General features: G+C 41.5%; 1 protein-coding gene across 9 annotated transcripts in view; it reads left to right on the forward strand.

The window, feature by feature from the left end:
- LOC101472665 (cyclin-dependent kinase 17) overlaps positions 1-15349 on the forward strand; it is a 49143-nt gene that overhangs the window by 7896 nt on the left and 25898 nt on the right. For 6 of the 9 annotated variants that reach the window (XR_013094719.1, XM_004558902.5, XM_004558901.2 and 3 more), the window contains exons 2-3: positions 2032-2192; positions 6276-6440. Coding sequence is in view for 8 of the 9 variants with exons in the window: in XM_004558902.5 (XP_004558959.1) it covers positions 2063-2192; positions 6276-6440 (295 nt within the window). In the remaining variant the exon portion in view is untranslated. Of the gene's footprint in view, positions 1-2031; positions 2193-6275; positions 6441-12654; positions 13677-15349 lie in introns of those variants that run through there. The other 3 variants (XM_076878109.1, XM_076878110.1, XM_004558905.5) reach the window with 2 other exon arrangements.

Consider the following 15349-nt stretch of genomic DNA (forward strand, 5'->3'; position numbering starts at 1 on the left):
TTTTATTAAACAAAGCTCATCAAGTGGAAAAAAAATCTGTCTGTCTTGAATTTCCTGAAAAAACATCTTTAAAAATAACAAACCTTACAATTTAAGGAGGATTAAGTAAGCTATATTTCCATAAAATGAAATATTTATAATGAATGCTATGTGTTTATTTTGTATAACAGTCTATTAGAGACCCTTATTTTGTTCTATGATAAAACTGGAAATCTTAAGTTGCTATACATACAGAGATACCCAGAAGTGCTTCTCTGTATGACCCACTGGATGCTGAGATTTGTGTTACTGTCCATGCTAATTCAACCCAGATAAGAGGAAGACTGGGGAATTGGTTATTGTTGTGTGCCTGTTTGTCTGTGTCTATGTCTATGTGTGTGTGCTTGCCTGGATACCAGCAATATCTGTCTGTCTTAATGATAACACTGGCATTTATTTATCTGGGTAATAGGCAGAAAATTATATCTCAAGTGTTTCCCCCTAATATGACTCATTTATTCCTGAAAATTTATGGATAGTCACTCCAAGGTTACGTGAGGAGAACCCAATCTTCTTGTCCAAGCAGCCACCTTCTCTAATGAAGTCTGGGAAAGCATGCAAATGAGGATTCGGGGGGATTTATTGCATACTAATAATCCATGTAGCGCATAATACAAAATAAACAAGTTACTTTCCTTTTTCTCTGTTTTTTCCCTTCTTTGGCTTGTTTTTTTATCTTCAAAGAAAAGCTTGCAGCTAAGGTGTAAACGACATCTAACTACAGTAATCTCATGTAAACTGGCAGAGGCAATGTTGTGAGCAATAGATATTGTCCTAAGCACATCTTCTGGTGAAAAAAGGCCAGTTGTCCCCAGCGCTAATGTTTGAATTCCCTCTGAGCACTAGTTGTCTCTAATAGGCCTGAAAAACGTAGAGCCTGAAAGGATGAATGGCTTTTGTAGAGGCCTCCAAAGTTGGACACAAAGAGAAAGGCAGTGGGTGCAGTGTGTATTTGCCCATGTCGCTGTGTGAGTGTGAGTGTGTGTCTGCGCACTTCTGCGTGCCAGCTCACAAGCCCTTATGGGTTTGATAGAAGGAGCAGGAAGTGGAAGGGAGACAGGAATACTCTGCCATAGCTGTGCCTACCTTCAGGCCATTAAGGCAGAGAGTAGAAGACATAACAAACTGACTTCCATACACAGAACTCCACACATGCAAAGGCACAGTACTGTACATACACTCATGAAATAGAAATGTCTACTGAGAGGCGCCCTAAACAATATATATATTTGAAAGCTCACTGAGGTTTACAAAGAGGTATACAAGCACAAATACACACAGTGTGGCTGTACCACTGAATACATAGAGCAAGTTGCTGTAAAAACACTATGTCCCTTTGTCCACATTTATTTTAAGGATGGGATACTTCTGTCCTGCAGATGCATAGACACTGTGCCTTATTTACAACTAACTTTCCACCAGTTTAGTTATCATATGAACAGCAGGCTAAAATGGAATATTGAAGGATTTGCTGTAGATGTGTCGATGCGTCGTATGATAATACTTTAGACTGCAGTTCATACGCAATTAATTCATTGCATGTAGTTTATGGACCACCCAGTGAAATGCTTGTCAATCACAGCTCATCTGGGAAAGCTGCTCTGGTCTGAAACCTCCGGGAAGTTGCATTGTCAGCAGTTTGGTTTTATTTTCTGTACTTTTTTTGTTTGTACATTTCTTTTTCTCTCTTTTTCTACCCCTCCGTGGGTTTTCTTCATCTCATTCTTTGTCTTTTATTCTGCAATGTTTGCTCTTGGGATACATAACAATGAGGACACAGGCTGTATGAGCAAACAGAATTTCTGGGAGCTTAACGAAATGCAGAAAATGCGCACGGGTTGCACTGCAATAGTTTACCTGCACAGTGATAGAATAACAGGGTAGCATGGATGTGGTGGTTGCCGATGGTGATAATGACAGCTCTGAACATGTTGCAGGTAGTGCTTTTGATTATATAATTATAATGAAGGTGGTGCTTTTCTTCCCCCTCAGGCCTGAGGGCCCCAGTGGTGTGACTGAAAAGATGGACAGGATGAAGATCATCAAGCGGAGGCTGTCCATGTCTCTACGCAGTGCTCGGCCCGTTGATGACTCTCTGTCCGAACTTGCAGAACAGATGGCCTTGGATGAGGCATCCACAGCCAGGGACAATGGTGAGAGATGTGAACGAGTGCCCTCACACATGTACATGCAAACACATTAGCAAGCATTGGCACTCAGACATACAGTATGTGCACAGAGACCTACAGTTAAATTAACAGCCAAAGTTAAAATTTTTGTGACTGAAACGTAGTGTGTTTGTGATGCTCAACTACACTACACTGTGTGCACCTACATACAGTGGGGCAAAAAAGTATTTAGTCAGCCACCGATTGTGCAAGTTCCCCCACCTAAAATGATGACAGAGGTCAGTAATTTGCACCAGAGGTACACTTCAACTGTGAGAGACAGAATGTGAAAAAAAAAATCCATGAATCCACATGGTAGGATTTGTAAAGAATTTATCCGTAAATCAGGGTGGAAAATAAGTATTTGGTCACCTCAAACAAGGAAAATCTCTGGCTCTCACAGACCTGTAACGTCTTCTGTAAGAAGCTTTTCTGTCCCCCACTCGTTACCTGTATGAATGGCACCTGTTTGAACTCATCATCTGTATAAAAGACACCTGTGCACAGCCTCAAACAGTCAGACTCCAAACTCCGCCATGGCCAAGACCAAAGAGCTTTCGAAGGACACCAGGAAAAGTATTGTAGACCTGCACCAGACTGGGACGAGTGAATCTACAATAGGCAAGCAGCTTGGTGTGAAAAAAATCAACTGTGGGAGCAATCATCAGAAAATGGAAGACATACAAGACCACTGATAATCTCCCTCGATCTGGGGCTCCACGCAAGATCTCATCCCGTGGGGTCAAAATGATCATGAGAACGGTGAGCAAAGATCCCAGAACCACACGGGGGGACCTGGTGAATGACCTGCAGAGAGCTGGGACCAAAGTAACAAAGGTCACCATCAGTAACACACTACAACGGCAGGGAATCAAATCCCGCAGTGCCAGACGTGTTCCGCTGCTGAAGCCAGTGCATGTCCAGGCCCGTCTGAAGTTTGCCAGAGAGCACATGGATGATACAGCAGAGGATTGGGAGAATGTCATGTGGTCAGATGAAACCAAAGTAGAACTTTTTGGTATAAACTCAACTCGTCGTGTTTGGAGGAAGAAGAATACTGAGTTGCATCCCAAGAACACCATACCTACTGTGAAGCATGGGGGTGGAAACATCATGCTATGGGGCTGTTTTTCTGCCAAGGGGACAGGACGACTGATCCGTGTTAAGGACAGAATGAATGGGGCCATGTATCGTGAGATTTTGAGCCAAAACCTCCTTCCATCAGTGAGAACTTTCAAGATGAAACGAGGCTGGGTCTTCCAACATGACAATGATCCAAAACACACCGCCCGGGCAACAAAGGAGTGGCTCCGTAAGAAGCATTTGAAAGTCCTGGAGTGGCCTAGCCAGTCTCCAGACCTCAACCCCATAGAAAATCTGTGGCGGGAGTTGAAAGTCCGTGCTGCTCGGCGACAGCCCCAAAACATCACTGCTCTCGAGAAGATCTGCATGGAGGAATGGGCCAAAATACCAGCTACTGTGTGTGCAAACCTGGTAAAGACCTATAGTAAACGTTTGACCTCTGTTATTGCCAACAAAGGTTATGTTACAAAGTATTGAGTTGTATTTTTGTTATTGACCAAATACTTATTTTCCACCCTGATTTACCAATAAATTCTTTACAAATCCTACCATGTGGATTCATGGATTTTTTTTTTCACATTCTGTCTCTCACAGTTGAAGTGTACCTCTGGTGCAAATTACTGACCTCTGTCATCATTGTAGGTGGGGGAACTTGAACAATCGGTGGCTGACTAAATACTTTTTTGCCCCACTGTATATACTGGAATTACAGTAACACAGTGTATAGTAGAAGAAACAGACAAACAGCTTATACTGTTCTTATGATAAAGAATAGATGTGTCATCTCCATAACCCTTGTAGGAGTTGCAGAGTCTGACTCCAGCATCTGTTATGCAGATTTTCTTTTCATGCAACTGCAGTTATTAAAGGACACCTGCTCTTGTTTTGCAACATTTCAAGACATTACGACTTCATTTAGAGCTTTTATTCAGTACAAGAAGACCAAGCAATAACTAAATGATGGTGTAGGTGGAGAGGGTTAAAGCAAAGGTCCTTTATGATGGATGAAGGTCATACAGAATTAAGGGAGCAGATCTTTCACTTTTCCTCACTTTATGTCATTCATTTACACTGATGCCCTCTCAGAAATAACACATTTCTTAATGCAAATATCTCATAAACTGTATGTGCCTGTTTAAATGTGTGTTTGTCACTTTTTTTCATGTCCACTACTCTCATAAAGTCATACAGACATGCAAATGCTACACAGAAGCATATTCATGGTAGCTTCATCTGCTTCTATAACCCACTGAAGCCATCCATGTTAACCATCATCATCTTTACCACAATCTTCATCACAATTAACCTAACAATTCAGTTAACCACTCAGTCATCAAGACTGAATGGCAGTGTACGCTGGGAATGTGTGGGAATTCCCAAATCTGTCAGAACTCAGACACACTGTTTGATTCTTCATGTTTTCACATAAGAGATAGAAAATGTCTTTGCTTCTAGAAGAAAGTCTGAAAAACAGTGTCATCCTAAGACACTCTGGGTGCCATCTGCTGGGCATCGTCCGTGACTGCAGGTCCCACTTGGGAAGAATCAGAGACCTCGCACCCAGGCACTATCTTTGTATGTGTTTGTCAGAACATAGGGAGAAAGGAGGTTGTCTCAGCTTTGGCAGATGGTTTTTGTGTCAAACAAAACAACAAAGCTTAAGTGTTCAAATATAGCTGTGTTCTGTTGGCTGCTTGGCAAGGAGCGATGATGCTTGCTTGTTGCTGTCACTACAGCTCCTGGGCTGCAGCATCTATAGCTCTACCCCATTCATTTTTGCTTACTGGCTTCTTTCTCCTTTTCATTCTATTTTTACATCCCTTGCTTTTGTTTTGATAGCTAAACCGATGTCATTTCCAAAGAGTCCAGCTAGCAAGTGAGAGAAGGAGTGGAATGGAGCTAGTGATGAGGAGAGACATTAAACTTTAACCAACTGCTCTACATTACTATCTCCTTCTGTCCTTTTCCCTTGCTGTATCCTCCCCTTCTCCCCCTGGGTGCACAGCATCTCTCTATATAAGTCAAACTGTACAAAAGAGTGGTAGAAAATACTTCTCACATTTTTCTTGCTAATGAGAAGCAATGTCAAGGCTCGTGTTCACTGCAGTTCCTTTCTGTCAGTGTATTACTGGACCAGTTAGCTTGTTTTGCTTAAGTAAAACGGAGAAAAAAGAAACTCGGCTGGTGAATTTACCTTTGCTTGGTGATTTGAGTGAAATTTGAAGAGCAATTTGAAGAGAATTATGTCGTGTGGGCCTCCACCCACACTCTACTAACAGAATTCAATAATTACACATTAATCTGTGTGAAAGAAAGCTGACAGTACATGTATGCTGCATGTAAACGTCCTTAGTTTAGGTGCTTTGCTTTGGAAAAACTCAAGGAGTTTTTGACCTTTAGGTGTTCATTTTCCTAACACAGACAACCAAAAATCTCTTGTAGCCCTTACATCAATGATTATTATTACTCCCATAGCTCGGTGACCTGTCTGCTACAGTGTGTCTGCAAGTTTTATGTGTGCATGTCTGCATTTCTTTCTGCTGCTACTTCACTGTGAGTTCTATGAGTCAACAGATTTTCCACGATGCATGCCTTATGCCTCGTACACTTTCTATTTTCATTTCTGTTTCCGTGCTACAGCGGCTCCTCACATAATTACAGAATGATTACAGCATGATTACAGGAGCTGTGTGCATTTCCAGCCTTTTATCTCTTACTACTACATATTGTACTGTTCCTACATGTTCTGCTACCTTTCTGTGCCTGTCTGTGTGTGACTTTGTGTCATCTTTTTTCTCTTCTTCTCTCATTCCATTTTACAATTCCTGTCATCTTTTTCTCTATTTCACTGTTTTCTTCCTCTCGCCTGAACCCCTTTCTCTTTTCTTTGATCAACCTCTTTCCCTTCTGAGTTTTCTGTTCTCTTTTGCATCCACTGTGGGACTCTCTTTCTCCTTGGCTGTCTGTCTTCATTGTGAATCTCAGAGCCCATGGTGGTGTGCTCTGTACACCCTCCCGCCTCCCATAGCGCTCCCTCCTTCCTGCGTCAATATGCTGGTCATCTGGGCCGCACCGCCCTGCGCAGAGAGCCAGGTGGGGGGCTAGAACGAGACAGAGCCTTCCTGAGCCTGCACAGGACTGGATCTCTGGGTACACACACACACACACACACACACACACACACACACACACACGGAAACCTGTAAGTAAACAAAGAAACATACAAAAGGTGCTGAATATTCATGATTATTCATATTTTATGCTGCTCTGTATGCCACTATAGGCATTTAATTGAATTGCTGACACTGCTGTACAGAGTGCCGTTCATTTTCTTATATTTTGATTCCAAGGAGCGTGACTGTCTTGTAATTTTGAAGTGATCATGAGCGCTAGCTCTCCAGGCTTTTTGGAGGTTTTTAAAATTTTCTTTGCGCATTGGCTGCTTTTTCATTCGTTTATAGCCCAGTCCTTGACCGTGTTCAGAGGAACGGTTTCCTTGTTTCTTTTTTTTCCCTTTTTGGTCTGTTGAGCTATTTAACACTAACACTATACCTGCCTTTTCAAGGAAAAATGCACCAAACTCAAGGATGAACCATTATCGTATCTACAGATAACAGAAATCTTAGCAAAGTTCCAGTTTTAAATTGATAGTAAGCTTTGTTATTAGTAGCCTGTCACAAAAAATATTCACATTTCTTTAGTTGAATCTATAAAAAAATACCAAATATCACAGTTTGACAGGGATAAAATAGTTTTTTTGCACTAGCAAAGAGCTATTTACCCTAAACCTGGCATATTTCAGCATGGTGTGCAGTGTGTCCTTAAAAAAATTTAGGAAACTGGAAAATGAGCCTGCATCAGATTGTCAACCTGTCCGAGGTGTACCCTGCCCCTTGCTCTTTGTTAGCTGGGATGACTAAACTCATAGATTTATGGACACAGAAGAGTACCATCAGATTTTGATTCACAGATGCAATACCATCTCGAAAGCATCTGAATCGCACACACATGCACGTGCACAACATACTAACGGTTTGTGAAGACTTAAAGAAACAAGAAAAATTTGGAAAAGGGGTTCACATTAAAACTCATAAGATCTGTACACACTCTGTTCTGCCTTACATAATGTATCTTCACTTACGTTTGCATCTGTTTCCCGTTTTCCTAGCAAAATATAAAGAAATGAGGGGTGGCTAAATACTTTTGCATAGCACTGTATAAAGTACTTATTATACCAACTGGCTTTTACAGTTACATCATAAGTTCATGTTCAATGATGCACCTGTGTAAAATGATCAGATAACCACAGTGAACATTGCTGCTTTGACAAGTCAGTTTCCTCATTGTTTTCAGTGTCATTCAGTCATGTGTTTTCTGTGTGTTTGATCCTTTTTTGCATGTGAGTGTTGTGAGCATGTGCTTTGTGTACAAGATGCATCTGAGTGTGAACAATATAGAACTTTGTGAAAGAGAACTAGGAAGTAATAAGGGACACCGTGTTCGTGCTTCAATATCGACTGCTTTAAAGATTTAGAAAAAAGAAAGCAAATAAAACACAAATGATACGAAGAGCAAACCGACCAGACAGCTGCCCTGGAAGGCACCAGAAGCATATGCACCTTTTTACCACAACTTCATTAGAAACATTATAACATTCAGTTGTGCATTTGGGTTTGTAAAATTGATTAACTTTATCTACTTTTGCAAAAATGTAGTTAATGCTGAGGTCATATTTAGCAATACAGATGATCCACTAGGATTCTTGTTGCAGCTGTATAATATATAAACCTTGACCCGCACAAAACATCAGGCCAGAGTAATACTGCCACCCTTTGAAATAGTCACGTACTGAACTTGTGTCAGTTTTGCTTCCTATAGGCGAGGCGTGTGTGTGTGAGTGTGTGTGTACATGCGTGTGTGTGTGTGTGTGTGTGTGAGTGTAAAACAGTGTTTACCGAAACAACTTTTCTATCCTGGCAACACTTACTATGAGGGTGGAGGGATAAAACTCTAATGACCTTAATCCAACATTTACAAACACGCACATATAACACATGCTCACAGCACTCACATGCAATTACTTTTTCCTTCTCTCTACATTATGTAATGTGGTCTGTGGCTATATGGATCCCAGTAATCTCATTTCCCACTGTGGCAGAACGGCTTATATCAGGAGCAGTAGGGCAGAATGTACCGAAGAAAAGAAAGTCTGGGATGGATGGAAAGAAAAGATGAGGATGATCATGCCGGAGATGGGTTTCGAATGAGATAAAGCTTAACAAACTGTGATTTATGAGAGAATGAGAGGTAGAAATGATAAAAGCGTGAGGAGGAATGGTAGGGTTTTTCACATCAGCTCCTTCAGGAGTCACATCAGACTTGTGTTGTGAATACCCTGCGAGATGGAGATAGACCGCAACGAGACTCCTTGCATTCACTGAGCTTTAGATGAAGGGAACTCGACTTATAACAGCAGCTTATGGTTTGTTGTAATCCTGTGAGCTGGGAATATGATAACTAGACAATGCTTGAATAAAACTAAAACAATCCTAATGAAAAAACAGATACTGCAACATAGGGGAGGGTTGATAATGTACTATTGCATGGTGCCGTACTTGTATAATAATAATGCTGCTTATTTCCCAATTTGAATATACTGATACTATATTTTTAAAGCTTATATGTCGACATTGACGATATTGTTAAGATAACAGTGCTTTTTTAAAATAGAAACAAACCAAATGTTTCATTTCATTATGAGATTCAGGGATATTTTACATATTTAAAAAAAGCTATCAGTGTTTTCTGGTAGAAAAACTATGCATTGGTTTGTTGACCATCTTACCTTCTTGAGCCCACAAGTTGTTGATCTGGCAGTGACTTCATTGTAGGAAATCCACGGGTGCCACTGAGTGTACAGAAGCTCCTAAAAGGACATAGACTTGACTCAGCCTAGAAAGAAGGCTACTCTATTATTTAGGTCTTGATAAGGTATAGTTTAAAATGTTGAGAGGCACTGCGTGTGTCTGTGCGTGTCTGTGTGTGTGTTTCCCACTAGTTGGTCTCGCTGACTCACTGTGTGCCACTCAGCAGTCAGAGCACGTTGCAGCCTTTAATAGAGTGACATGATGATGCAATCTCTTGTTCCTGCGCTAAAGAGATTACCCACCCTTTCACTTTTTCCCTCTGTGTTTGTCCAACTTGCGTTGTATCAGTTTAATTTAATACACTTTTAATTTGTGTAAATGGGCTGTGGGGTTATATGTGTTTGGCCAGGAGTCTGAGTCCAAAAGGTATTGCAGATTTGTGATATCTGTTGTTATCTGGGCCAACACCCACTCCCAGCACACTGTACTTACAGTCAGGAAAGATGAGCAATGCAGTTTCAGTGTTACTTCTCACCACTACCTCATCTTTTTGTCTTCCTCTCTCTGTCACGCTCTCTCTCTGTCTCTTGCTCGCTCTAATTGTAGTTACATGGTTGGGGATTAGCTGGTCCTCCCGTCTGTTTTTACTGCTGTGCTAAAAGCTGCCTGCTTTTCTCAAAACCTGTCTCAGGCTGCTGTTTTTCAGTACTGTCAAAGAAGTCTCCTCTTGTTCCTTTCCCCCCTTTGTATTTTCTCTTTCCCTCTGCACACATCAAAATACTGTATTTAACCTCCAAATAAGACCAGAATGGTGCAAAAGATAAAAGCTGGCACCTTGTTAAGACCACCCTTATCTCCACCCATACCACGAGAGACCGCGTTGTCTGTGCCAGGGATTTAATGTAATGCATTAATGCTGTATTAATTGCTGTAGTCCTCTGCCTCACTGCATACATGCTCAGCCATCCATTTGCTCACTCCCGGATTGGTTTTAGGAAGAACAATGGAGTGGACTCCTTTTATGTAGTCGGTCTCATAAGCTTTTTATGTGTGTTAGGGTGACTTGCTGTTTGAGAATCTTATGGCTGAGCGAAGGAAGATGTTACTAATGAATGCATGTATTTTTCAGAGCTGCATATATGGGGTGGGGGTAGGGTGTGGGGTTGAGATGTAGCCGGCCAGCATAAACAGAGCTGGTAGCTTACAGTAGGCTCTTTGGTCTTAGTAATTGAATAATGAGATTCCTTAGATGAAGATAAAAGGTTTAGAGGTAATTACTGCAGTCTAAATTCTCCCACCCTGCAGCCTTGAGTGCGCGTCTCTATGTATGCCTGTTCCTGAGGGATGTTGTATGCACTTTGATTTTTACTGTGTTATTTGTCTGGAGGCACATCGTAATATTTATGATTTAAAAAGGAGGTGAAAACAATGCAGAAGCTTAAATGTAGTCAAGAAAATGTAGTTTAAGACAAGGTGGACAAATAAAGTGACAGTAACAGAGACCTGGAGGGAAGTAAAAAGCTTTGTGGAGGTGGCTGCAAAGCAAAACAGAAATCTTCCATGTATACAAGCTGCACTTGTGAATCTAATAAGGCGGGGAAACAGTGATGGCTGGAGGGTTGAGAGCTTTTGTTCTTGATGTTTTGAGCAGCTCATCACAGTACATCGATACCTGTCTGTTAATTTTCTGTAGATGACCTTTACTCTGTACTTAATGATCCCAAATAAGTCACTTTGAATAAGGTAACCTATCCAGATTAAAAAATGCTTTCAGAGCGTGTTAAGAATACGGTATCTCAAAGATCCCAAGATGTTTACAGAGTCTAAAACAATTACAAAGTTTGTTTAAGTCTTTTTAAGCCCATCATTATTGACATGTAGGGTGTGTGAGGCTCTCCACATGAGTGTGTTTGGTTAACTAAGGCTTAGAAGACAAGCCTATCACTGGCCTTGAGGGAGAGGTAGGGTTTTATTTTGCAGTAGTCAAAAATAGGCTTTTGAAGTGTGATGGCAAAACGATGGCATTTAACACCTTATCATGCTGACATTTTGGATGCAGTCATGTTCTCTAAACACTTTTCTAATGTTAGGTGTCATGGGTGTAAGCAAGGTTTTAGAATGTGGTAGGAACTGGAAGACTAAGTCCTACCAATATCCACCGACTGTTGCCTCTAGCAATAATTTGAATCAGAGACAGCATATACAACTGTTTTTATTCGTAATTGTTAACAGGTCTCGTTCTCTGCTATGAATCCCACCTCCGATGCCCAATATTGTTCCACCGTTTTTTTGCGAACACGTGAGAGGCTGTAGGGTTAGGTTTATGCGCAAAGATGCTGAGCAAATTGTATCCTATACCAATTTAGGACGTATTGGTACTGTGCTCTTCAGAGAGTTAATTATATTTCAAGTATTGGTTGAAATAGGAACATTGTCTCTGGACATTTTTGAGCAATTTTCATTTGAAGTGGTAAATTTCATATCCCAAGTCAGGTCTGATTACGAGCATGCTGCTGTTCAACAAGGTTGTGCAACATGAATTTGTCCCTTGTATGAGAGGTCATTGGGGACTTGTACTATAACAGCATCTTTTGAAAGAGGATATTCAGCAGTAATGACCAGGAGTATGTTGCGTCCCAGCATGCTGTCATGTGCCAGGACAGGACGTGGTGTTTTGGTCAAGAGGACATTCTTGCAACTTAAACAAACTTCAACAAAATGACAATCAGGTTTAAGGAGGAGAGCCAGCATGTATCGCAGAGCTACAAGTGCTACGTAAATGGGATTCTCAGGAATTCATCTAAAAACAGCCTTTGCACTAAACGATTTCTGCGGGGTAGACCTTTTGATCGTACCACAAAAATGTAACAAATATCAACCCAATGATCCCTCAGCTTGAAGAAAAAATTACTTAATCAGCTCCTAATGCTTTTAGTTCTGTTTCTTAATATTATTTTGAACTTGCTGTTAGTTTGTATAGATGTAATTGTCTGTTTGCTCTCCAGGTGTGTCTAATAGCCAATAGTCAGCATCATGTGAGTTGTATTTGTAACAGTTACTCTGTGTGCAGTGGGATGTGCAGGAAAGAGCGCGTGCTTGCTGTGTCCTGTGTTTCATGTCAATATAGAAGGGACTGAGGCAGAAAGGGGAGAGCAGAGAGAATGCCATAGGCATCACTCTGAAGCCTCAGGATTTCATTTTTCTACACTAGAGAGCGATAAGCATGAGGAGGGAGGGTGGGGAGCACGAGAAAGAGGTGGTGAACAAGATGGAGTGCAAGAAAGAGGCCGATCAGGCAGAAAATGTCATCGGCTCGTGAATAGAAAAAGAGGATGACTGTACTGATATTCAACACCATCTCTGGACCCAGACAGTGATAGCAAGAAATCGGGAGGGAGAGATAAAGACAGATGGAGGGGGGAGAGAGATGGAGATTTCTATCATGTGAGAGGGAGGGGAGTAATAGCAAGGTGAAGGGAGGGAGCAGGAGCACTGACAACACTGATAGCGGCGCCAGAGGCAAGGAGGGACTGAACAGGAGAGGGAGTGGAAAGAAGGAGAGCAGCACAACAGCCTGAATAGAGTGCTGTGTTGAATAACAGTTGAAGGAGGACAAAGAGAAGAGATCTGCCACAGACGCAGAAAAACATCAGCAAAAAGAAGAAAAATGAACGCAAATGAAGAAGTCACAAAGGACAGAAGCAAAGGGAAGGTCTGGCTGTGTTTTCCTTGCTAGGAGCTGCAAGTTAAGTGCGTTGTGAGTCCTTGCACACAGTCCTTGTTTGCGGGCTTGTGTCCGGACGAAGGCAGATGATGACAGAACACCTGTTATTCTGAGATGGCAGATTGTAACAGTTTCTAGCTTGCACGTGTTGGACCGTCTCTGCAGCATTTTGCATACCTGCACAGTGTTTGACCTTCCTTAGTCAGCACGCAGAGAGCGACTGCAGAGAGGAAAAAGAAAGGAGAGGGAGGAGAGAAGGAATGTCTGCTAAGAAAAACACACAGGAAGAGGGAGAGTGTGTTAAAGTGGAGTAGCAGCCGAGGGAGTTGTTGGATTTTGATTAGTGTGCCTGTGCAGTCTGCACAATTCCTATAATGTCAGACCTGTTCTTTACTGCATGGGGCTCTTCTGGCAGTACAGAGGTAGCCTAAGGATTGGGTTTTTCCCAGGAAGCTTGGATCCTTAATCAGCTACTGCTACTCAAACCTGGGTGCCACCTACACGGTTTGATTGGGCTCCAGGACTTAACTGAAGTGGATTTTTTTAATGAAATGTTTATTTGCATTATTAAATGCACCTTCAAATGTTAGTGCTTTAAACCCACTGGAGCAATGGATATGGCAGACAATCTGCAAGGATGCTCTGCCCGTGTTCCCAGAGTCGGAGACCTTAAAACGGGGGAGGTTAGAACGGGAGAGGGGGTAAGAATGGTGGAGAGAGACACCCCACTGAGGCTGTCACCTTTCCGTATGCTTCGAGTGCTCGACTCATGCCGGCCTCCAGGAAACCGCATTGGTGAGTCTCATCACTGTCATCGTCTTCAAGAAGCTCATCTACATCCTGACTTTATCCACTGATCAGATTGTTGTTACAATATAGAGTTTGGATTTAGGTAGAAGGCACATTTTTGTGGCAAACATCAATACATGCTGTCTGTATACTTTTATTTGACTTTGTAGGACATTAATGTTAGTAGCTCGATCAAGCATGTTCCAGGTTTTTACTTTATACTTAGACACAGATTTATGCAAGTAGAATCTGTTCATCATACATGTTTGAACATCTTTAACCTATTACTGTGAAAATATGATTTGCTTTGCGTGCCTGCTTAACTTGCAACATGTTGGCCCCAAGCAACATGCTTATCTACAGGGATTCTATGAGCTCCTTAGAGAAGTGAAGAGTTCGACAAGTTCTTCTTTTGAATTTTTATTCATTTACTTGTCAGCACAATGACCGCAGTATCTTTGTTCGTGCTGCTCTGGACAAATTCAAAAAGCACGATGTCCTGTGCTTTAAAAGGAGTTTGAGAACTTTTCACCTGAGAGCATGAAAGAGAAGTGAAAGGATTCAGTTCAAAGCCAAAGCCTGTGGTATTATTATTATTATTGGGTAATGTGGATGTGGACGGTGGCTACGAATACCGCCTGTTTCCCCCTTGAGCAATGTACTGAATTCAATGTGTGGCTTTGCCGAGTGAGGGCTTATGTGAAAAAATCCCAATGCTATTCCATGAAGGGCTTTTCAAGTAAGTCTTCCTTTACTTCTTTTGATATTCTTTCCCCTGGATTTTTCTTTATTTTTGACGTGTTGCTATCATGTGCTGGAGATGGATTTTCAACTAAGTAGTATTTGCAGAGCAGAGTGAAGTAAGGACACTCCTAAAAGTAGCCCACTCCCTCCTCTAGACAAACTAGCAGGGAGTCAGCAACCCTAACTAGGCCAGCTTGGCTCCATGTGGGGAGGCAGTGGTAGCTTGTGACATTTACTGTCTGCTCTTAGGCGTCTATGGGAAAGGAAGAGAAAGAAACTGCAGAAGACTGAAAGAAATGTGACTAAGAGGAATGTTTAGGACAGAAAGTGTGAAGAATGTAACATAATGGTGTGATACTGGAATTAGAGCAGGGCGATATGGCCAAAAATATTTATCACGATATATATTTGAAAATTTGCGATAACGATATAACTGACGATATAATTGATGCGAGACAAAATACAACTCCACAACATTACTAGCGCAAAAAGACAACCTTCCATTTATTTTCACGTAAACAAGAAGCTGGTTTTTATGTACATTAAAGCTTTATAAAAATGTAACAGTGCAAATGCAAATTCCTTGCTGAAAGTTTAACCCAAAGGCATTTCCAGTAGAAATGGGCTGACATATCCTGAGCATAACCATGTATAATATCCACTGAAGTTAAAAAGAGGTGCTTTGCGACATTAAACTGCAGTGTGCAGTACGCATTTTTCGGACCATAAGGTACACGGGATTATAAGGCACATTAAGCGAAACAAAGCAGTCAGATAAATCAAACTTTATTAAACTCATTCTTCTTGCTTCCTCCACTTCTGTACCATTGATTCATTAATGTTGAATTCTCTGCAGCTGCTCTATTCCCATGTCGTTGCAGTATATTAATGACTAACCTCGTATTGTGGATGGATTATCTCAGTTGTTCTCCTGA

The sequence above is a fragment of the Maylandia zebra genome, linkage group LG20 (genome assembly GCF_041146795.1).
Source record: "Maylandia zebra isolate NMK-2024a linkage group LG20, Mzebra_GT3a, whole genome shotgun sequence".
Classification (NCBI taxonomy): domain Eukaryota; kingdom Metazoa; phylum Chordata; class Actinopteri; order Cichliformes; family Cichlidae; genus Maylandia; species Maylandia zebra.